The sequence below is a fragment of the Phoenix dactylifera genome, chromosome 17 (genome assembly GCF_009389715.1).
Source record: "Phoenix dactylifera cultivar Barhee BC4 chromosome 17, palm_55x_up_171113_PBpolish2nd_filt_p, whole genome shotgun sequence".
In the NCBI taxonomy this organism is placed as follows: domain Eukaryota; kingdom Viridiplantae; phylum Streptophyta; class Magnoliopsida; order Arecales; family Arecaceae; genus Phoenix; species Phoenix dactylifera.
This window is the reverse complement of record NC_052408.1, coordinates 1,877,328-1,900,727: the sequence shown is the minus strand read 5'-3', so window position 1 is coordinate 1,900,727 and position 23,400 is coordinate 1,877,328. Positions and strand designations below refer to the sequence as shown.

The 23,400-nt window shown below is 38.3% G+C and overlaps 2 protein-coding genes across 3 annotated transcripts; one reads left to right on the top strand and one right to left on the bottom strand.

Annotated features, from left to right (window-relative positions):
• The first annotated feature begins 1,558 nt into the window (after window positions 1–1,558).
• LOC103721648 (bZIP transcription factor 1-B-like) lies at window positions 1,559–8,706 on the top strand. 2 transcript variants are annotated; one of them, XM_008811940.4, is made up of 14 exons: window positions 1,559–1,741; window positions 1,902–2,129; window positions 2,243–2,308; window positions 2,402–2,488; window positions 3,286–3,372; window positions 3,498–3,554; window positions 3,656–3,686; window positions 3,765–3,828; window positions 3,945–3,999; window positions 5,227–5,269; window positions 5,359–5,633; window positions 7,762–7,839; window positions 7,967–8,092; window positions 8,178–8,706. In XM_008811940.4, the coding sequence occupies exons 2-14, from the start codon at window positions 2,073–2,075 to the stop codon at window positions 8,319–8,321; spliced, it is 1,170 nt and encodes a 389-aa protein (XP_008810162.2). In that variant the 5' UTR covers window positions 1,559–1,741; window positions 1,902–2,072; the 3' UTR covers window positions 8,322–8,706. The 2 variants fall into 2 exon arrangements, with proteins under 2 accessions (XP_008810162.2, XP_017701809.2); XM_017846320.3 differs by having other exon boundaries at window positions 3,656–3,828.
• Window positions 8,707–9,945: 1,239 nt separating this feature from the next.
• Window positions 9,946–11,352, bottom strand: LOC113463704 (FAS1 domain-containing protein SELMODRAFT_448915-like). The gene has a single exon (XM_026810233.2). It carries the CDS (start codon window positions 10,714–10,716, stop codon window positions 9,946–9,948), a length of 771 nt encoding a protein of 256 aa, XP_026666034.2. The 5' UTR covers window positions 10,717–11,352.
• Between the last annotated feature and the right edge of the window lie 12,048 nt (window positions 11,353–23,400).

The following is a 23,400-nucleotide window of genomic DNA, read 5'->3' as shown; positions in this document are numbered from 1 at the left end:
TGAAAAACTTGAAATAACAATAAGTTGCATTTATAAATTGAGAGCGAGTAAATATGGACAGGGGAGAGAACCAGCCTTTTCAAAATTCACAGAAAGGTCAGAGCATTGGAATTATTTAAGACAATCAAAACCATCTAAACCAAAAAAATACCTATCTTAGCTCTATTTGATCCTCATTAATTTAATAATCAAATTTGGAAGTTAGAACCAAATCCAAATACAAATTTGATATGACCAAATTACATCGATCAACTTATATTTGCTTAAATTAGAATCCAATCCCCAATCTGAATCCAAAAGTTTAAACCCAAAAGGCAATTTTGGTCAAATCCGATTAGGTTAGTAAAGTTTATGTAGCTCGAGACGGGCCACATCAAACCAGCATTTATACAGCTCTAGGGAGTTCTAGCAAACCAAAGACTGAAGAAATAAATAGAACACATTCTACACATTCTACTAAAATGGCATAGGTCAAATTAAACTTGATTTAGAGCAATTGATTGATTCCTTTCTTCGATGAAATTTCCTAAATTTCTATGGCGGAGGGAACAAACAATCAAAGGAACATATCTAGACCACATGCATTGCTTGAAAAAACTATATAAGAAAATAAACCTCAAATCTCCATCAAAGAATACTACCAAGACATGAGAGAGAGAGAGAGAGAGAGAGATAAAGCAAAGAACAATACCAAGAAAAGCGGCCTGCTCCCTAATGCTATGGTGGGGCTCCGTAGTGCAAATGTAGAAGAGACCATGCGGGGTGGTGTAGATGCAAAGTAGCTTGCAAAGGATTGGGGGGCACCGGTAGAATAGAAGCCTAAACACTAAATTGGGAGATGGAAACCTTATTCTCCAATAGAGATATCGAAGAATGGAACTTTTTTTCCTCAATTTCTGTTAGAGATATTTAGCAAACCTCGTTAACTTAACCATGGCGATGGTTCCCATGAAAGACGACAAACTAATAAAGGACCATATCGTAAATATAATATAAAATCTTTTTATCTGGATTGATTTGTAAATAGGGATAAGGACAGGTTTCATGCGCAATATCGATAAAATATTGGAGACCCGCCAAAAATTAGGTGCATGAAAAAGTCTTCGCGTTATCCATATAAAAATTTCTGCAAGAAGAAAAGATCTGCCGGTAAATTTCTCTCTCAACTAAATCTTGACCGCCCATGTATAAAGCTAGGTTCTTCCGTCGTCCTCACCGAGATGACGCCCGGTCTGACGCCATACATCAACAGTTTGGATCTATGTGGGTGGAAAGATAGACGGCAGATCTTCGCTCGCATATACGTTATATGCGACGTTCGTAGGAGAGTTTTCGGAGCGAGGCAGCTTATGATCCTCATCCGCTCTCCCCAGCTTACGGTCGACGATCCGAACAGATTTCAAATCCGTTTCCCAAATTCCTTTAGCTCGTTCGCGTTTCACTTGTTAATATCATTCCATGTAGGAAGTTGAATTGCGTTTCGTATTCCGTTTCCCTTGTGTTTCTGAAACGCGTTCTCTGCGGGAAAGCCCTAGAATTCCTGCATTGCCCCTCTCCGCCCCTCCCCCTCTCCTGTGCTCCTCTCTTCTCCTCTCTCTCTCTCCCTCCTTCTCCTCTCGCTCCCTCTCTCCTTCTGAAGGGATCAACGAGCTCGATTCCGTTGTCCGAGCGAGTTCGCGTTGTTTCGCTGTGGGATCTCCCTTCCAGCTCATTTTCGCCTAGCAAGATCTAGATTCCTGAGGTGATGGTCGATGTCCTTGTCCTCAGATCCAGTCCCGATCAATTCGGCGTCTCTCGAGCTAAACAGCTCCCTGATATCGATTTCCACCGCTTTTCTTTCTTTTTTCTTTCTTGTAAAAGTTTTCACCTTGTTGGTTTTGTATTTTCTTCTCTCCTGTTAGGCCCAACTAGGGTTCGGGGTGAGATTGGCAGCAGAATTGAAGTCCTCCTGCGCGCTGATCTTTCGAATTGGGTGCAGAATTTGGGGGTTTCTGATCCGGAGGATGGATTGAGAGGAGGAGGAGGAGGAGGAGGGAGATAGAGTGAGATTGCTAGGAGGGGCCCTAAAAAAAATGGCCAACAGCGAGGCCGACACATCGGCCAAGACACCGAAGACCTCGGCGGCTCAGGCACTTGATCTCATCCTTCTGCTTCAATTCGTTCGTATTTAAGCGGCTTGGTATGGATTTTGGTGAGAAATATCATTTTTTCTAAAAAACCTTTCTTACGGGCTCTTGATTAGGACGGATCTCCGGCCAGTAGCGCCAGCCCTGCTGCCACAGTGTACCCGGATTGGACGAGCTTTCAGGTGCAAAATCTTATCTTTGTTGGATTCCTCTTGCTCGTTGACAAACTTTTGTGTTTTAGGGCTCATATGATCTTGTTATTTTCATTTCAATAGGCATATTCGCCGATTCCGCCACATGGATTCTTTCATTCTTCTGTGGCATCGAGCCCCCAGGCTCATCCTTACATGTGGGGAGCTCAGGTGCTCTTTAATTATTCGTACTGATTGTCTGAATTATTCTACTTTATGGATTGTGTTTCTATATCTAAGTGTTATCAGGGTCAGGGAAGTGGCAGGCAGTGATACGCTTGATGCCCAACAGTTTAGAATTGTCACTAAGAGAGGTTTGGAGGAGTTAGACCAGAGGAACTTGCTTTCCTGATTAATTGTGGCACTATTTGGCATGGTCCTATTGTTTCTTGACCAAGAGGATTAAATAACATGGCCCACTTGGACAAATTCTTAAGGTTGCACTGGTGGCATGTTTTTGTTGAATCGTTGGCAGTTTGCTTGTCCATAAGTACTCCTAGACAATAAGTTGACAAAAATTCTAACTCGGTATACCTGCAAAAAGTTTAAAACACATTTTGACTTTATATACTAAATACCTGAAGCTTAGTGATGAAAGTAGAAAATGATTTGATTGTTTTCTTACAAATAAAGCTTGATTTTCTTTTGGGTTTGGAATTACAAGAGCAAGGTGGAACCTTTCTAACCCAGGACTTAATTCTTCTGGTTGTTTCAAAGCATAAAGGACTATATTTGTGACTCTTCACATGGTCTTTAGGTTGCTTTCCTGTTTTGGTGCTTCTACATGGGTCCTTGTTTTTTCTTGGTTGGCATGATAAGACCACCTTTACGAGTATAGAATAAAAGAAGCAAAAAGAGGTTCCAAACAAGGGACTAGTGATGGCCAAATGAGAAGCTAATATTCAGTGTTAACTTATCCCAGTTTTGTTGTAATACCTCCATCTATTCATTCCCTTTTTTCTCTGCAGCAATTTATGCCACCATATGGGACACCACCGCATCCATATGTCATGTATCCTCCTGGAGGATTATATGCTCATCCATCTATTGCACCGGTATATTCTTAACAATAAATGCCCGATCCTTTATTCTGTTATCCTATGAGTGCCCAATATTTCCTTCTGATACTCATTTTAGAGCATCTCTGATTATTTTGTTTAATCCTACAAACATTGAACAGGGATCACACCCATTCAGTCCATATGCTATGCCTTCTCCAAATGGACATGCTGAGGCTGTGAGTTACCTGCTAAGCCAGATGGTTTTTTGACATTGTTGAAATGTTTCATTCTCATATATTTATGTAGCAAATTGAGAGATGTGTATTGCATCTTTTAGGGAGCCATGCCTGGTGGACCGGAAATGGATGGTAAGTCATCAGAAGGTAAGGAAAGAAGTCCCCTCAAAAGATCCAAAGGAAGTTTAGGTAGTTTGAATATGATTACAGGAAAGAACAACAATGAGCCAGGTAAAACATCAGGGGCATCAGCGAATGGGGGCTTCTCTCAAAGGTATATAGTAGTGTAGAGTTAAATTGTTGAATCATCATGTGCCTGTTATTTCTGGCTAGCCATGCATTCAATTTGTATTGCTTCTCTAATTGTTAAGAGAAATATGAATTTTGCAGTGGTGAAAGCGGAACTGAAAGTTCAAGTGAAGGAAGTGATGCTAATTCTCAAAATGTGAGCACTGGTCCAATTAGTTTTATTATTTTGTAGATCTGAATCTTGTTAGACTATCATATGCACATCATTATTCATCAGCTATCATGCAAGTCATGGAATGTGATTGCTCGCAGGGCATTGTCTTATTTTTTGTGTGTCATGAGACACCAGGGATAGATATAGACATGTTGTTCTAAATCTGAGTGCCATTGTGTGTGGTCTGAACATAACAGGATTTGGCTATAGTATAACACCTGTACAAGTAAATATTTACACATCTGGCTATTTCAGGTAATGGTGATGTTGCTGTGAAATGATAAGTTTGGGTTTTGAACATGATATCCAAGCGGCAGGATCTGAAGGACTGAATTTACATGCTTGAATAAAGTAATAGGAAAATGCATATTCACTAAAAAAGCATGAGTGATGCAATTGTGTTATACGCATGGACTCTTTGGTTGCTAATTATTCATTATTTAATAGGACTTGTACTTTTCTGTTTTCCCATGCAATATTTGGAAAAAATATTAGCAGTGGCTTTTGTGGAGTAGGTCTGTCTTTCAAGCAATACCATCTAAAAGACATTCTCTTTAATTGAGATGGAAAGACATAGTTGCTTTTATGTGTGTGTGTGTACATACATACGTGCATATGTAGAACAACAAACATTAATAAAATTCTTAAAGTACTTATCTTGGAGTCATTTGGTTGCCTATAAGGTATTTTCGGAGCCTCTGCAATTCTCATGTGTAAACAATTGTTTTTTTGTGGTTGTATGAAATTGAAAATTATCCAAAGGCTCTGTGAAAACAGTCAAAGAAGAGGGTTAGAAAAGGAAGGATGGGGTAGAGAGAGGGCAAGGAGAAGAAACCCACACCATGATTCATGCTTTCCATGTGCAAGTAGATTCATAGTACATCTGCACATACATCAGCTTTTTTTTATTGTATGCATACTTTTGTTTCCTTCATTAGTTTTATAGCTCTCATGAAATTTTCCAAGTAACATCACCTAATCTAGACTTCAAACTTAAGTTTTCTCCCCTCTCTCTTTTTTGTCTCTTGCCTTTGTGTTCATTGCTTTGGTTTCCACAAGTGCCGATGGTCTGAATAAAATTGAGTCATTTCCCTCTCTTTATAGTTTCTGAGATTTCGGCACTTGTTAGATAGATAATTGAGTGATCTAAAAGCTGCTGCATTTAAGATTATTTTGGTTAATTTTAAAACTTTTTGTGATCCTGCACAGGATTCGCAGCCAAAGACAAGTGGTGGGCGAGAATCTTTTGATGGTAGGCATATCAAGTAATGTTTTTGGTTAGATAATTTGATAAATTTTATTTATATTAATAATCTGGATATCTTTGTTTCATTTCAACAGAGACTTCCCACAGAGGCAACCCAGCACCAGGTTCTCAGAATGGTGTGACTCGGACACTGTCACAGGCAGTGCTAAGTCAAACCATACCTATCATGCCTATGCCTGCAGCTGGTGCACCCAGTGGGGTTGCTGGTCCTACCACAAACTTAAATATAGGGATGGACTATTGGGGGGCTCCATGTTCTTCTTCTCTTCCTCCAATGCATGGTAAAGTTCCTGCCAATGCAGTTGCAGGAGCTGTGGTTCCTGGTGCTCCATCAGAGCTTTGGATGCAGGTTTTTTTGAACTCCCAACTTTTGAGTTGTAATTTCAAGCAGTTTTTTAAGTTAGACGCTATTTTGGCACTCTCTATAGGGTCATCATTCATTATTTGGTTTTGAGCTTGTCTCGAAGATTTAATGTAGCAAGTACCTTATCTGATTTATTCTTGTAACATGATAGATGAGTTCTTGTAACATGATTTATTCTTTTTCCCTTTAGTGATTAGGCTATCATGAAAACAAGTATTCAATGCACAGTACAAACTGTGCTAGTCGTACAACAGAAGGAAAAAAAAGAAGAAAATATGCTGCAGATATCTGTTGGTCCAAGAATTTGTTCATTCAACTGTTTTATGGAGCAAAATAAGTTGTAAATAAGTATGCTGAACTACAACCTAAAGTATTATTACATTGTTTAATCAAGATTCTTACTTGCATTTGCATGCAAAATAGTGCCTGCCCAAACTTAACATAGAAAACATTCTTACTTACACCTAATATGCTTAGCTAATTTTTGCATTTCTTGATATTAATCATGTTACTTTCTGTCTTTGTCTGCATACAGAATCATGTTGTTTAATTCTTTTTTTTTCTAAAAAATGCATGTCTTATATATGTGGCTTCTATCTGGTCCTTTCTCTATGTGGGTAAAGTCCTTTCGACTGGTTGGGGAAACTATCGGCAACATAAGGCTTGCAACGGAACCTAGGATGCTGTGTGGCAAGTAGGGAGACCTCATTGCTCACAGAAGAAGCTCAGGAGATAAGAAAATCTCCAAAATTCCACTAGAATTAGGTAGAGTCTGCAAAAAAGAAAAATTTCAGTGCTTTATACAAGGGGCTCTTTATCTACATTCATCTTTGAGGTGCACATTATGATATAAAGATTAAAGAGTCAACTTAAATACTGCTAGTAACCAAGCTATTTCAGTCTCCTGGTGGTGGTACCAGAGACCTGAGTTCAAATCCTGCCTTCACCAGGCTGTGGGGCCGTAGTGGTAGTAAGTGGTGACTCTTCCCCCCCCCCCCCCCCCCCCCCCCAACAAAACAGAAAGAAAGAAAGAAGAATGAGTCTTTGTAATTTGTATTGTTTTCGTTTATACACGTTTGTTCTCAACTAATATAGACTAGAGTTTCTGCCATTAGATTTCCCCCCTAACATTTATGTGAATCTATTAGATGCATCCCCATGTTAGTTGTCTCATTCAAACATTACGTAAAATGGGATAACCCAAAGGGGCATATATTACTGGAAATGGGAGTGCAGCTAAGACATGCTGAAGCAAAGTTAAGAGTCTGCCACTTGGAGACTTGTCCCCAAGCGAAGGCCTCCATTAACAATGAGGAAATGATGAGTACCTACTGGCATTTAAACAGTGAGCAAGCTTTTGTATATCAGCATCTGCAATAAATAGGGAAAGGGATGCGGAGCAGGCCACATGTCATTCATACAATCACCACCAGGCTGACATTAAAGGACTTCGCCTCTCTTGATTATATTAATACCGAATGAAAAGTTGTAAGGGGCTTACATGATAGGGTCTCAAGATAGCCTGTTCCTTTCTTTCGTATCAGATTTTCGAAGGAAGATGATTGCTTTACATCTTTGTTGCCTCTGTCCTTAATAATAAGCATATAAATTCTATTGCTTCACCATCTGAGTTAGCAATTACCTGCATGGGTGGATATTTCCATACAAATCATGTCATCTTGCATTTCATAGACTATATGGTTGGAGCACCTAAAATTTGACAGTACCCTACAAGGTACCAGTCTAAAGCTTGCCAGTAACTGTAATTGGCTGGCATTCTGTCCGACTTCTCTAGGAGCCAAGCATGACTTTCTATGGATAGGCTTCTCAGTTCTCATGTTAATTTTGATACTGTTTCCCGGTTATCTTATCCATGTTCTCTTTAGTTCAATCGAACTTTAATTTGTTTTAACTACTAGTAATTTTCTAACTACAGCTGGACATTCAGAAAAGACATACATTATGCTAGCTCTCAATCTTAAGTTCTGAAGTTTTGAACCTGTAATGTGGCATGGGAAAATACTTAACCAGTATATCTTGTTATCTGCAGAACCCCCATATATACAGAACCTGGGTTGCATAATGTTTCTACTGACATTTTGTCCATATTCAGGATGAAAGAGAACTCAAACGGCAGAGAAGAAAGCAGTCGAACAGGGAATCTGCACGTAGATCTAGGTTGCGCAAGCAGGTAGACAACATGTTGCTTTTGAATGTTTCAAGCAACAACATTCTTCCTAATGATCAAGCATTTTTAGTTCTTCTAGTTCCATCCTGTAAAAAACAAAAGAATCGACATTAGTGGTTATGGTTTCCAGGCGGAGTGTGAAGAGCTGGCTCAACGAGCTGAGTCTTTGAAAGAGGAAAATGCTTCCCTTAGAGCAGAGGTAAACCGGATTAGGAAGGAATATGAGCAACTTCTTTCTCAGAACACCTCTCTTAAGGTGATGGGCCTTACCTTGGTTCAGAGGTTTATTTATCTGTATGCAGCATGTGTCGTGAATGTTGATTTGGAATGCAACATTGCAGGAAAGACTTGGAGAAATACCACAAGGCACAGACAATCCACAACTCGAAAGAGATGAACAAAATTCTGGCGATGACAACAACAAAAGGCACTTGGATTCTGATGCGCAAGCAGGGGAAAAAGATCCAGTGCAGAGTGGCCTCTAAAGTCTGAAGCCTTGCTTGCTATAGACCATTACCCTGGAGTGTAACCCTCAATTATCAGCACCCCCTGATTACATAGTATAATAGGACTTGAAGATTACAATTGGTTGCAGTTGATTGGAATTAGGTAGCTGTGATGTCAATGCTGACTTACGTAGGCTGGTTCCTCTTGTAATTTTTGTCTTGACTAATCTTTTAAAGGTCGAGCTCGAGAAGGAAATATAGGGTTAAAACCCAGTTTCACTTTGTCTGTCAAAGCAAAACTACTGACTTTTCTCATCTTACCTACTGGGTCAATGTTTTGATGCAATGTATACTTAATGGGAGATAATTATTGTTTATGCAGTACTTATTATATTATACAGCTCTGTGGGTGAAGTAGCATTAATACTTTGTTCAGTGGAGAACTAGTATGATAGTAAGGTTTTTTAGGACAAAATATTTGGAGTATGCTATGCTAGAATATATATATTTTGGACATTTTTACATATAAATTACTGCTAATGGTTTCAATACTTGCATGGATTTGAGAATCTCAAGTTTCTGTGACAATTCATGCTCAGAAAATTTTGCTTGATTGCAGATATTTACAGGCTTGTGCCTAAAACTGTTCAGTCCAAATTTAATATTAACATATTTTGCTTTGAATCTAGTTCAAACAGCTAGGAAGGTGCATGGACCCCAAGAAAAAGGATTAGGCTTTACCATAATGAGTTGGAAATAAAAGCTGCTGTTAGCCTAAAAAGCTGCTTTGATGGTGCTTTGATGGATATTGCATGTCTCAGGTATAAAGGACAAATTTGTTGTATTTTCTATGAAATTATATCAGAAATAGTCACTTAAAGGCTTGCACAACTTAATGGATTGGCTCGAGGCTTACTACATGCAAAGGTCTACTGTGCCGATACTGGGCATTGTATCAGTTGTCCGGTGGCACGAGTCGGTACGGGCCGTGCCGGGCCTGTACCGAGAAAGAAAACCTGCCGGAGCTGGAGAAGGAGAAAAGAAAGAGAGAGCGAGCGGGGGAGCGAGGGAGAAGGAGCAGCGGCGGACGCCGGCGGAGGCCGCGAGAAAAAAAATTCGAGATTTTTAAGTGAAGTCAACAAGCGATTTGCTGACTTTACTTAAAAATTTTCAAATTTTTTTCCTTGGCCGTGTCCCTTGTTTCGAAAGAAACAGGGGATGCGGCCTCGGCCTCCGCCGTTCCCCCGCGGCCCTCCGCCGGCGTCCACCGCTGCTTCTTCTCCCTCCCTCCCCCGCTTGCTCTTTCTTTCTCTTCTTCTTTTTCGGCTCCGGGAGCGAACCGTTTTCAAAGCCAGAACTGTATTGGTAAGCCACCTGTATGGCTCGGAATGGGCGAACCGACCGGTTCGGGATGGTTCCGCATTCCTTGCTACATGGTGGTGGTTCCATAATGCGATATACTAACTTTGATGTATCTTGCCAGAGTAGTTCTACTATTTGAAAACCAAGTTTTGTCAGTGATAGGATTGTGGATGAAGCTGTTGTTGTAAGTAGTCATCTTTAAATCATGTTGGAAAAATAATAGAAGAGCTTTGTTACAAGAAATTTCAATAACTATGGAAAGCACATATATTTTTCAGAACCTCGAAGCAAGAGTCCTCTTCTATATTGGAAGTTTCATCACTGAAAATATCATGCATGATACTGTGGCGGTAAAAAGTCCTGGAGAGTGAAGTTTGGAAGTACCCGACTTCCTAGGTCCATCGTCAAATTGCACTGGTGCTGGGCTAATGGTAGGCTTCGTACTCGGGGTTCCTACCAAAGGTGGTGGTGGTGGTGGTGGTTGTGCACTAGGGGGAGCTGATGGTGGTTCTGTTTTTGCAGTCGGTGGAGTTGCATTCGAGCATGTGGCTGGAGTATCTCGTCTGGGCATTGCTGCCTTCATAATTCCATTTATTCCATGGCAGCGGAATGAAGTTCCTGCAGTACAGATGTTTGGCCTGACAAGCTCGATGTTGTTGAGGTACAGCCTTTTCCTTCCTTTGTTGTATATTCTGATCTTATAATCTTGCTGATACGTAGGAATGATGGTTCCAGAAGGGAGACGTTTCAAATCCTCGAACAAAAGCGGCGACGGCATCGAATGCCTTGACAAGAACTCCATAACCTTGTTCTGAGGGATGGAGGCTTTTGACAGCATCCGATCACTGGGCATCAGGAACGTGGTGTTGCTAGGTATTTCATCCTTCGCCATATTAATCAGCATCACGAAGGTGAAGAAGTTGGCACGCTGCATCTCTTGTACTGCCACTATGATATCTTTGGTCTTCTGCGAAGGCTCATCAAGGGCTGAGGCAGATATTATGAGAACCATTAGCAGGTTTGATGTCAGGTAAGCAGTCATGGAGAATCTATTGATGCCCCTGCTGCTCATTGTAACTTTTGCTCATTGGCAGCAACTGAGTTTGGATGTTGCTGTATTATAGCATGGCTCCACACATCTCTGCTGCTTCAACTACTACAGTTCATACGTCTTGCATGGTGAACTTTTTCTATTTCCAGGATTTATAGGTGACCTCAGTTTGTTATGGTTCACGATTCATATTAAGTAGTTGATTGACAATAAATCTCCCATCATATATTATCACTTCTTTTGTATGTGCCTATTGTATTGGTTATCTTCCTTTGTTGTTCACCCTGAAATTGCCCACAGCCATTTCTATTAGTGTATATTTGATGATCACAGAACCAACAGCTATATGTTCATATCTAGTAAGCTAAATGGGTTTGCGAAATTCTGCATCTACACTCTTCTTTCCTGAGATGATCAGATTGTCCGATTGCCTTGGAATGACCATTTCAAAAAGACAGCCATTTTTAAACAAATATAGTGTGTCACGTTGCGGGAGAAAAGTTGACAAAAACTTGGACCCGATGGAAATATGCAGGTACAACAGATGATCTGGCAGCACTTGTTTCGCCTCGTTGATGCTGTATTTGCCACACTCAGGTCGGCGGTGTTTGGCTAACAAGTTGCTGTATATCCACCTCTGGAGTTTGGTAATTTCTGGTTAGTTGTTTTAGTTGTTTGAAAAGTTTTGAAAAGTGCTTACGTTAATTTCTCAATTTTTTCTGCTGTTCCGTAGTTGCTAGATTCGCAGAAATCACATTGCATGGAGTTCGGATCTCATGTTATGATTTACCTTGCTATGTGGAAGGAGTTCCAAACTGATCCAGCTTGTTGAGGGCCCTGATGTGAATATATTATGGCAGCATGGTGAGCATTCCCCACAAGGGCTGCAATTCTCTTGAACAGCGAAAATTCAGTTGGATTACAGGCTTGGATCAAATTGAGCCAATCTCAGGTAAATATATTATTGGGTGGGGTTTTAACAAACCGAGCCTGAACCATGCCGACAAGCATGAATTTTCATTCATGTTCAGGTTTGGCTCCAAATTGGTTGGTTAAGCTGCCTAGCAAACCGAGCATAATCATTCATAATTTGGCTTCAGCCGCATGAACACTCCTTTCATATGGTCAAACCAAGCCTTAGAAGTTGCAGTTCTTTGTTTGGCTGTCTACAGGCGGCGCACTTACCTACCATAGTTACTGGGTCGTAGACCTGTGATCGATAGTTTTTGGAGCTTTTGTTTGTTCCATCGAGGCTTTTAGAGGGTGGGGGAGAAATGCTGCTATGCCTGAATTGGAGCGAAAAGCTATTTGTATGATGTAGGCCGGTGCGATGTGCCCACAGGTGCAGTCCCCCAAAGGCAAATCGTGGCACAATCAGGCACAATAACACAGAAAATCTGAGGGCCCGTTTGGTATTGTTGTCCTTTTTTTTTGTATTTTTTCTCGAGAAAAAGCCCAAATGTTTGACGAAATCCTTTTGTCCCGCGTAAAATCTATAGGGTTTTTGATAGCAAAGATTTGTTACTTCAAGAATGGAATGAATCAAGGCAAAAACAAGGAAGAATAGATGATTGGGGCAAATGCTTTATTCAGCATCTATCTAGATATTGTATTTTCACTAAGTGTGGAGAAACAAAAACACAATTACGGTTCCAAAGATGCCTAACAACTGGAATCCTCACACGGTTAAGGCAGTGACATGAATCAATTATCCAAGCAATATATGACCTGATATGTTGTGTATGGATTTAAAAGATCAGAGTTTGAATTATAATCAGGTATTCAGGTCATGTTCACACTCAGAAGCCAGATTGCTTATCATTTTCATTGCATCCGGCCAGTATCCAACCTAGTATATCATGCAACTGACAATATTTAAAAATGTTAAAAAAAGGGGTTGGCACTTAACGAAAGTAGATATTAACCAAAAATCATAGGGTTTTGGTTTTTGATCTGGATTGGACAATTCTTGGCTCATTGAGACACTGGTTTGATGGCATAAAGCTTAACAAAATCTAGATGCAGATCGACATAGAGTCCAATCCATCCCAACTTGTGGGCTTCCTTGGACACAACGCCATTGCATGACCACTGAAATAAACGGGCAGCAGACAAGACGAGAAAGAAAAATTAAATTTTGATGTATGAGCTACAACATTCGAGTTGTTTTCATCTTCAGAAGGAATCAAAACCACCATTTTTCAAAAGATGTAGCAAACTCTGATACAAATCCAAGCTGAATCCTATCTGGAGCCATCTTGTTGGCTTTAGCTTTATCAAATTTTTCAGGCTTTGAAACTAATTAATGTGTCGTGAAAGAAAGGAAAACAAATTCAAGATGCGACGGCTGAGATGATCAAGTTCACAAAGTTTATAGAATCAAAAGCAGCATGACAGATTAGCTCCTTTTCTTCATCGAGCGAAGAAGAAAGATTGCATTTTGACGATTGTGAAGAAGATTTACGTTTTTGTATTTAACTTTATCGAATTTTTTTCCATCGGGTTCGAGCCTGGTCGGGGTGAAGATATCCTCGAACAGAAACTCAACCATTTTTCAAATCTGAACGATCCTGAGACCAACCATAGCAAATCGAAAAATAAGAAGCTTAGAGCCCGAGAGAGAGAGAGAGAGAGAGAGAGAGAGAGAGAGAGAGCCAGGGACTTGGATTGGCTGCGAAGATCAGAGTAAGGAGTGAATTCGGAATCCCTTGGGGACAACTCGCGGCTTGGGGTTAACGCTAAAACCCTGGTTTGGAGGGTTGCAACTGAGGCTAGGGTTCAACCCTTCTCCTATGACGCACCTTTGGTCATCCGCTAGGGTTAACCATAAAAGTTATAAATTTGACTTGGACCTTCACTAAAAAATCTCAACTCAATCTCAAGTTGACTTTGGCTCAGACTGAATTTAAACCAAATTCGAGCCTGATTGAACCCAACCCAACCGGCCTGACCCAGCATCTAAAGTATTGCTTTTGTTTTCTAATTTTATTTTCAAAATTCTAATAAAAAATTAACTAGATTCAACAAATATATATCATGAAATTCATTTATTTTTCAAAATATTTGTAAAACTTTCAAAGTTTTTGTTACCAAAGATCTACGACATCCAAAAGAATTGGAAATAGAAATAAAAAATGACACAACTTTTTCATGTAAACGCTACATCCACTGTCAATGGCACAAATTTAAAGGGAAACAAAAATGCAAAAGCAACAACAATACCAAGCAAGCACTAAAAACAACCACTGCGCACAATTTCCATATTTGTATTAACAACTTTTTTTCAGATTTGCGAGATCAGCCTTTTCTTTTGGCTAAACTATTCAAGAGCCCATTTGCATGGGCACGATCCTAACATCTAAATTTTGCATTCTAATTAGTAAAGAGATGTCTCCTATCCCGCTTGATGTGGACATTCAATGAATTTGGAGTTCAAATTCTTTCGACATAAGAATTTGACCGGGTATATTTTCTTATTTAGGAATAGATAGTGATAGTGAGAATACTAGCCATCCTCACCTCGGATTGTCCCGAAGTCTCTGTCCTCCATTTGGTCCAAGGTGAATGACCTCGATATTAGCTAAGATGCTATTTAGGTTGGGCCAAGCGCAGAGACACACTGAGGATCACTAAGGAAGCCACAATTATAATTTTGGCAATGGTTAGCAACCGAAAATGCACGAGTGACGCATATTGCCACATGCACATCGTGAGGAGCTGTTACCATGCAGTTAATGCATGATCAACCGTTATGGCGTAGTTATTGCATCCTCCGATAATTAAGATAACGGATACCTACCCCATCCTCTATATAGGAGGAATCGGAGAACCTTCAAGTAAGCTTTCAAAAATTACTATTCTACTCCTATTTTTTTTCCTCATTCTTTCACTATTGCTCTAGAATTTCACTAACTTAAGCGTTAGAAGGTCCTCCACTAAAATCTTCCGGCAAGTAAACTTTTTTTAAGTTAGACTCATATTTGGAGAGGTGTTGATAGCTCTTCAACCTTTCCAAGCCTTTTCTCAATTCTGGGTCGACCTGCTTGTCACCTTGGTACTGGCCGTCCTCAATCGACCTTGGGCAATGGCTGACCTCAACTCAGATTCTAGGAGCAGCGGACAGGTCACACAACAGAAAACGAACTTAATGTTGGAGTTGAAATATAACTCCTGGATGAATTCTACTCCAATGTAATCTTCTACTATTTTAGAATTTTTTTGTATAAACTAGAAAAGAAATTTGACACGGATTTGCAAAAATGGACTAAACTAGTATAAATAAAGAATTTTCTATATCTGTTTATCTACTACATAATGAAGCAAAGATAGACCATGCTACTTAATGTAGTTTATCTACTACATTAGGAGAGATAGGCACACTTCTTGACCTTTTAAGCAAAGATAAGCCCATGCTACTTATTTTTCTGGGATACCATGCTAAGAGAAAGCAGTGTCCACGCCGAGAGAGAGAGACATCCATTTTCTCCTTCTCCCCGCCTCTCTCTTTATTTGGGAAACACTTTTTAGGACATGGGAAAAGAGAAGAGAACCAATGCAAAGCGTGGAAGAAGGGCACGAAGCAAGCTTTGGCCTTTGGGATGCATGTTAAATGGACATGATGGTCCTAAGGTGAGAAGCAAACTCCTCCCTTTTTTTTGGCTCCTTTTTGACCCACCTAAGCACAACAAGTTGAATGAGATCAAAAGGTTCCAAATATTTTATGGCATAAACCTCTTTTTTGAAAAAAAACTAAAAATAAACTTTGAAGATGCCATTTTATAGGAAAGTAAAGCAAATACCAAATGATGGATATTATTTGGGTTGCAACAAACCATTACAATATTAACTAATAAGACATTATAATAGTTAGCATCTTTTTCTCATTATTATACATATAATGTAACAGAGAAGGGTTGAAACTATTATAATAGCCATTTTAATATTATAACAGCTATTATTTTAAATCAAGTCCATAATAGATCCTAAGAAGAAGACATTTTAGGTTAGCTGCCAGTCTTTTTGGGCCTTGATAGTTTAACTGGGCCACAAACCTGACTCAAATGGAATCTAACTTGATGGCATACAAGCCTATCAAGGTCTGACTGACTTGTCAAAGGAATGTTTGAAATTTTATGACAATGTTTGATTGTCAACAAAATGATAATTGGAAAAAGTTTTCCATTAATTTCTAGGAGATCCATTCTTAGGAATCATCAAGAGTGACTGTTTTTTTTTTTTTTAATTTTTGTGTTTAGATAAGCCACGAAATTTTGAGGAAATGAAGCAAAACTTGAAACATACAATATATTTTATTTATATATTATATTCAAATTAATATTAGCATAATATAATTAGTAATACTGCAATATTAGTATTAATATTGGCGTAATATATCTATTTCCTTTTAAGAACTTTAATATAATAATAGTAACATTGATCTCATAGTGGTATGTTAGTATTCTATTATGATAGTATAGTAATATAATATATTATATATTAGTATATTACTATAATATAATTTAAATATATGATTAATATTAATAGTTATAATATTTAAGCAGATCTTTTTTATTGTTACTAGCAATATGCATGTGCAATGCACAGTTGGGGGATAGAGTTCAATTTGAGAGTCCAGTTAATTTGGGATCAAATTACAAAAATAAAATCTAATTTGTATGGGAGTTTTATGTGAGAGATCCAATTTGATCCGAAAAAGAGGCACAAGTTATCTACGAGAAAGTAAGATAGTAAATAACATATTTTTTAGATAAATAAAAAAGATATTTTTGGTATAAAAATTATAGAAATCAAGAGAGTATTTTTTGAATTCGAAATTGTTATTTTTATATATAACATAGATGTAGACAAATATCTAATGCATGAAATATAATATTCAAGCTCCACTTTAATATAGTTTTATCTTTTTTATAGGAATGAAATATAATAAATAGCATTTTTAAAAAGCAAAAATGCATGCCTCTTGGTCAACAAAATGTCGCATCAATCAAATATTCTATGTCTACAATGTCACCGAACTAATGGACTTTCCGTTAGAGGATACCGGCTCTACTGGACGAGATACTTTTTTTTTTTTTTAGCTTCGACTTTCAGCTAATATTTTTGCATTTTATTTATGTACTAAACTTATTTTTTAATAATAGAAATGTACTATTTTTTTTTTTCTTGTTCAAGGAAACAACCACCAATGATCTCTATCTGAAAGTCAACTCTCTTTAGCCACTTAAAAATTGCAAGTACAAGCAGGCAACCGTCTCTCTCTAATATGATCTCAATTGAGATCATAGGGCTCAGTTGGTGTTTGCCATTTCTATAGATTTTAGAGCCAAAAAAAAAAAGACCCGTTATAAAATACATTAGTTGATGCCCAATAAAAGTCACTCTTTTAATAAACATAGAATAGTGCTCAATATACACACACAAGCTACCATCTTGCAATGGCTTTGGGTGATCATTGGCATCTGTTGTGGGATGGGGTTCCCAGTTTAGTCCCACATCGGCTAATCAGCGGAAAGGTCTGTGCCTTATAATGAGGAGGCCTAAAAAAAAAACCTTTCCTCACGAGGCGCCTTTTATAGGACAAAACCGTGAGGGTAGGGGGCAACCTCCGCGGACCCCCGCGCCGTCAGGGCTCGGGACTGTCATTGGGACTGTCATTGGGCTCCGGCCCTGGGCGACCTCCCGCAGACCCGAAGCGGCAATCCCAGAGCGGACAATACCTCGGGAGGGACGCAGATGCTTTCCCTGCTCGGCCGGTGTGTGGGCTGGTGTCGGGGTTCCGACCCCACATCAGCATCAATGGTAACAAATATGGAAGCTTTGACGTGCTCCTAGAATCAAAATTTTTCTATGGAAGATGGCATGTGTGATGCGGCAGGCTTGTTGGTCGGCCCGGTGCCAAAACAGTGACCCGAAGGCCTATTTTAGTCAAAAAATAGGATAGAGCCTTGGTAAAACTCGCTGGAGGAGGAAAAGTCCTCCTCCACTATGAACTTCATCGGAGTAGGATAAGTCTAGCCTCCATTGCTATATAAGGCCCTTCCAAATCTTCTTCAAGCATCACCGACAATCGCCAATCACCATCGCCTCTTTTCTCCCTCTTTTCTCTCATCGAGTCCATGGCTTGGATTCATCGTGCCCATCAGAAATCAAGGCCGAAGAGCTCGTCGGAGCAAGGTAAGGCTTGGATCTACCTTCTACTTTCCTTCTTGCTATGATAGGACCACTTGTTGGTGGAGAAACCCATCAAAAATTTACCGAAAAATCTTCTATTTCACATCCCCTATTTTTACTGGTCCTTCCTTCCCCTTTTTCGACCACTGCCGCCGCAAGCATTCATCGCCGAGAGTCCAGCTTTTCTTTGCTTCTGCCCTGGCCGAAGGTAGACCCCAAATTGTCGGCAAGCGAACTGGGATCCAAGGACAATTGAGCCAACAATCACCCTCCTTGGGGCCTTATTTTTAGCCTGAATTTGGTCGGCTGGCTGCCGCCGTTAGTCACTCTTTGCTGCCAGCCACAACCTCCTGCTGCCACCTCATCGGACCACCATGGTTAGCCACCGGTCCACCCTCTTTCTTTTTATGTTTACCAAAGAGAAGAAAGAAAAAAGAAAGAAGAAGAGGAGGAGGAGGAGAGAGCCCATCCCTCTCTTTCTCTCTCTTATTTCTCTCTACCTAGACTTTCTCTGTCTACTCTCTCTAGGGTAGTTGATCTAGTAGGGACTCTTCATAGTGATTTTGAATTGACCCTGATAAAGGATCCTAATTCTGGGTCGTCGGACGGTGTGTCAGTCCCCACCCTAACCCCTGCCAAATACAGTTAGATTTGATCGCCCCAATCTTTGTTGAACAATCTGTGCCTTATTCCGAGTATGATTCGATAAATTTCACATTGATCGGACCAACCGGGGTGTCGGATACTCCCGCTTAGTCAGCCCTACGAGGGTGTTGGAATTTAAAATTTTTATTTTAAAAAATAATTATGATAAAATTGTAATCAAAAATATAATTTTTCGATATTAGGCTCTGAGAAGAATTTTTGAAATTAGTTGGATATGTTAGTTGGATTATGTCCGCAAGATAAGTAATATTTCACTTTTTTGAAATTTATCAGTAATGATTAAATTATTCTATTTATGACTTTGGAGTGGTATCATTCATGATGCATGAATTTGATGGATAACATATTATTATGAAAAAAATTATTTTAAAATATTATGATGATATATGATCCATTTATGGATATGATTGATTAATTTTGACACCGCATAATTTTAGAACTGAAATATGAAACCTAAAACTATTTAAATTTCAAACTAGCTATGTTGAGGCCTCGCTAATGGGGGCTAATGTGTTGGCACATGATTTGTCCTGTAAGTTTTGTCCAAGACAATCAGCAACATACTGCCAGCAGACTAAAGGTCCTAAAGAATTTTGCTGCAAGCTGATGCACAGCTCGCCACAAGAAGATTAGTCGGTATTATGACCCTACCACAAGATGATGTGGTCATAGCTCAGGATCGATAAGATAAATTGAATATTTGAAAGAATTTAAATCTATGAACATAATTTAATAGTTTAAGAAAGATTTGATTCATATATTAGCACTGCATATATGCTTATTTTCTGTAATTATTATCTATTTGATTGCTTAATTTGTTTAGTTAAAGTAATCATTGCTTACCGGGTTATCTAGTTCATTATACGATTTCTTATTTTTGTTTTACAGATTTGGAGAACTAGTCTGATCGGTGTTTTCAATATGAAAGAGCGATTAGCAAAATTTTGGTATAAATTATCTTATATTAGAGTTTATTTAAATTGATGTATTACCTTAGAATAATATTAGAATTATAAGATATTTAAATGTTGAGTTAGTTATTAAAATAAAAATTTACATATTATCATTTAAAGTTGTTCTACTGCATATTTATAATATTATGTTGAGATGTCCTGCATGCTTGTGAGGAGTGTTCCCTATAAGTAAGTGGCGGTTAACACGACCTCAGGTTTGTGAACTTGAGTCGGGGGCATGACATAATGGTATTGGAGCAGACCTGACTCATAACCTATGTAAACTAGGGGACACTGCAACACGGGTTCATGGAGGCTGATCACGAGCCAATCATGGTACACGTGACTAGATTTGAATGAATTTGAACCCTTAGTCTGGTGAGGTCGCCAAGGCTTAAATAGAGAAAGTATGTGAGGACTTCTGCAAGTGTGTGTTTAGTCTTATATTGATTATTTGCTAGATAGATCTTGGGTACTTATACAAAATAAAGGAGCTCAAATAATACCTTCCAGCAAGTCTTTTTAGGTAAAATTTTGAGTTGTTACGAATGGTATCAGAGCATAAGTGGATAAACTCTAAGATAAGAAATCTGACATAGGATGAGTGTAGGTGGGTGGACACTAGAGATATTGGGACGTACATCTATATCGATTGCATTGTAAACTACTTTAAAGATTTTCTATTAAGCCTTTATAATTATGTATGAAACCGGGAAATTATGATAAATTTATTTATAAGGTTTGATACATGATGGAAGGTTGGGCAATCTAAGAATCAAGTTATAATTTGATAGATTTGGATCTAAATTAAGTGCAAGAGGATTGGCCATAGAATATTATCATGCATTGTGATTTTGTTATTTAAGTGAACTTGAAAACTCAAAAATTGATATGGAGGTATATTCTGATATTGCTTAATTTGGAAACTAATTTTTTTGTGGTAAGGTAGGTTTTATTCATAAAAGGTTATTTAAGATTTGGAGCTATAAAAGATTTTTATGGTACTTGATTGAAATATTTTTCGAGGTTTGGACCTGTATGTGGATTATAAATGAAACGAGTATATAGAAGAAAAATATGCTTGGTAATGCTACAAAAAAGTTTATTTTCTTATTGACAAATTAATTTTAATTTGAGATCATAAATATTTATCTTGGTAAAATCATTAATAATTTTTATCACCATCTTTGGATCCAAATAATATATCCTATTTATGTCTATCGGAGCCTATGTGGTATGTAATAAACTTTAATTCAAAGTTTAGGCTTATAAGTTGATCTAGGAATCTTCTGCCTATGTTGTTGAAATCGCTATTGAAATCTAATTTTGCAGAAAGAATTTGAATTTTTGAGGTTTACATGATTATCATAAAAAATTTTTGATAAATGTTAAAAATTGTGATGAAGAAAACTTTAGAAGAGATGATTGAGTTGGTTTTACTCATTTGTGTTGATTTAAAGCCTTCTAACTTGGCAGACTATTAAGAAAATTCTTGTAGTTATATGTACTTATAAAAGTTTGACTCGGAATCATTTAGTTAAATTGACAAAAGAATTAAGATTTAGTTCAAGTTTGAATTATAGTAACTAGCCTATATGATAGTTTTGAATGTATCAATTGACTTAAGAGTTAATCTAGATGGATGTGTTCGAGGTAAATTAGACAATGAGAATCAAAGGTTCTTTTTGGGGCTTTATCCGAAAATTTAAATTTTGGATCTCTTTAGTTCATAATACAAAGTAGTGTTTTGATCAAAATTATTAGTAAATCTAAAGAATTTTGGTGGTTCGAATCAGAGTGCACAACAAAAATGTAATAGAATAAATTATATTTTTCTAAGTTGGTCAGAAGTATTATTTCTTTGATTTGGCAAGTTTTAATAACAAAAGAATTGATCTGTTTTCTTGTATAGTAGGATTTTCTTGATAAATGAAAGGACAATATATTGATTTTTTGGATGTCACCCTACTATCTTAGGTTCTCCAATTTTATGTCGTGCTAAAGAAATTGTTAGCATCTTGAGACTAGAATTAATAGATCATCGTTTTTTTATCTTGGATCTAGAATATTTTGGTGTAGACCTCTTTCTCCTTAAATCTGAAGCTTGTACTTATTCAATTAATATCAACCCTCTATCTGATTGAAAAAAATTAAGGCTATCAATCGACTTTGAATAATATTCTAGTAGGGTGGATTAGAGTTATTTATGATCTAATCTTGTGATAGATCGGTTAATCAACAACAGTTGATATTTTGACAGACAAACTTGATATTCTTATTTAGAATCAAGACATCGATTTCTGTTTATAAGAGACATTGATTTACATCATCTACAAAAAGAATCAAGTCTTGAGGTATTGGACCTTATTCTTATGATAAGATCTAATGATGAAGTTGTATTGATAAACAAAATTATTAAAAACTTGAGGATGAGATTAGAACTATGTATCTCTATCTTTTTGAAAGTGTAAGAAAAAAAAATTCGAAGACGAAATTCTTTTAAGGAGGGAAGAATGTGAGGCCCAACCTCACTAGGCAGGCCGGTTGGCCCGGCCTAGTGCCAAAATAGTGGCTTGAAGGCCTATTTCAGTCAAAATCTAGGGCAGAGCCCTCGTAGAACTCGTCGGAGGCTTGGATAAGCCTTGCCTCCAGTGCTATATAAGGCCCACCCAACTCTCCTTCAAGCACCACCGATGATTGCCGACCACCATCACCTCTTTTCTCCCGTCAAGTCCATGGCTTGGATTCATCGTGCACGTCAGATATCGAGGCTGGAGAGCTTGCCGGAAAAAGGTGAGGCTCGGATCTACCTTCTACTTTCCTCTTTCCTGTGATAAGAAACCCACCAAAAATTGATCAAAAATCTTCTATTTCACATCCCCTAATTTTATCGGTCCTTCCTTCCCCTTTTTCGACTACTGCTGCTGTCGGCGTTCGTCACCGAGAGCCCAGCTCTTCCTTGCTTCTGCCCTGGCTGAAGGTGGACCCCTAGTCGCTAGTAAGTGGGCTAGAATCCAAGGACAATCGAGCTAATAATCACCCTTATCGGGGCCCTATTTTTAACCTAAATTTGGTCGGCGGGCTGCCGCTGCCGGTCACTTTTTGCTGCCAGCCACCACCTCCGGCTGCCACCTCATCGAACCACCAAGGTTAGCCACCGATCCACCCTCTTCCTTTCCCTATTTACCAAAGAGAAGAAAGAAAGAAAGAAAGAAGGAAGAAGAAGAGGAGGAGAAGGAAGAAGAGAGATAGAGCCCGTCCCTCTCTTTCTTTCTCTTATTTTTCTCTCTACTCAAACTTTCTCTCTAGTCTCTTCTAGAGTAATTAGATCCAGCAAGGACTCTTTATAGTGATTTTGAATTGACCCTAATGAATGGTTCTGATCCACGGTTGTAGGACGGCGTGTTAGCCCCCACCCTAGTCCCTGCCAATCCTTATTAGGTTTGATCGTCCTGATCATTGTTGAATTATCTACACCCTAGTTTGAGCATGATTTGATAAATTTTACTATGATCGGACCGACCGAAATATCGGGCACTCCCGCTTGGTCAGCCGTGTAAGGATGTTGGACTTTAATATTTTTATTTTAAAAAATAATTATGATAAAATTTAATAAAAAATATAATTTTTTGATATTAGGCTCTGAGAAGAGTTTTCAAAATTAAATAGATATGTTAATTGGATTACATTCACAAGATAAGTAATGTTTCACTTTTCTAAATTTATCAACAATCATTAAATTATTATATTCATGACTTTTAAGTGGTATCATTAATGATGCATTAATTTGATGGATATTATTATAAAAAATATTGTTTTGGAATAGACGATATATGACCTTATTATAGATATGATTGATTCATTTTGATACCACATGATTTTAGAACTAAAATAT

What these genes read in the sequence shown, in the direction of transcription:
- LOC103721648 (XM_017846320.3), top strand. Translation starts at nt 2,073, where the DNA reads ATGGCCAACAGCGAGGCCGACACATCGGCCAAGACACCGAAGACCTCG. An exon ending in TGGGCGAGAATCTTTTGATG is followed by an intron (nt 5,270 to 5,358) that starts GTAGGCATATCA and finishes TCATTTCAACAG; the next exon opens with AGACTTCCCACAGAGGCAAC. An exon ending in GATCTAGGTTGCGCAAGCAG is followed by an intron (nt 7,840 to 7,966) that starts GTAGACAACATG and finishes TATGGTTTCCAG; the next exon opens with GCGGAGTGTGAAGAGCTGGC.
- LOC113463704 (XM_026810233.2), bottom strand. Translation starts at nt 10,716, where the DNA reads ATGAGCAGCAGGGGCATCAATAGATTCTCCATGACTGCTTACCTGACA.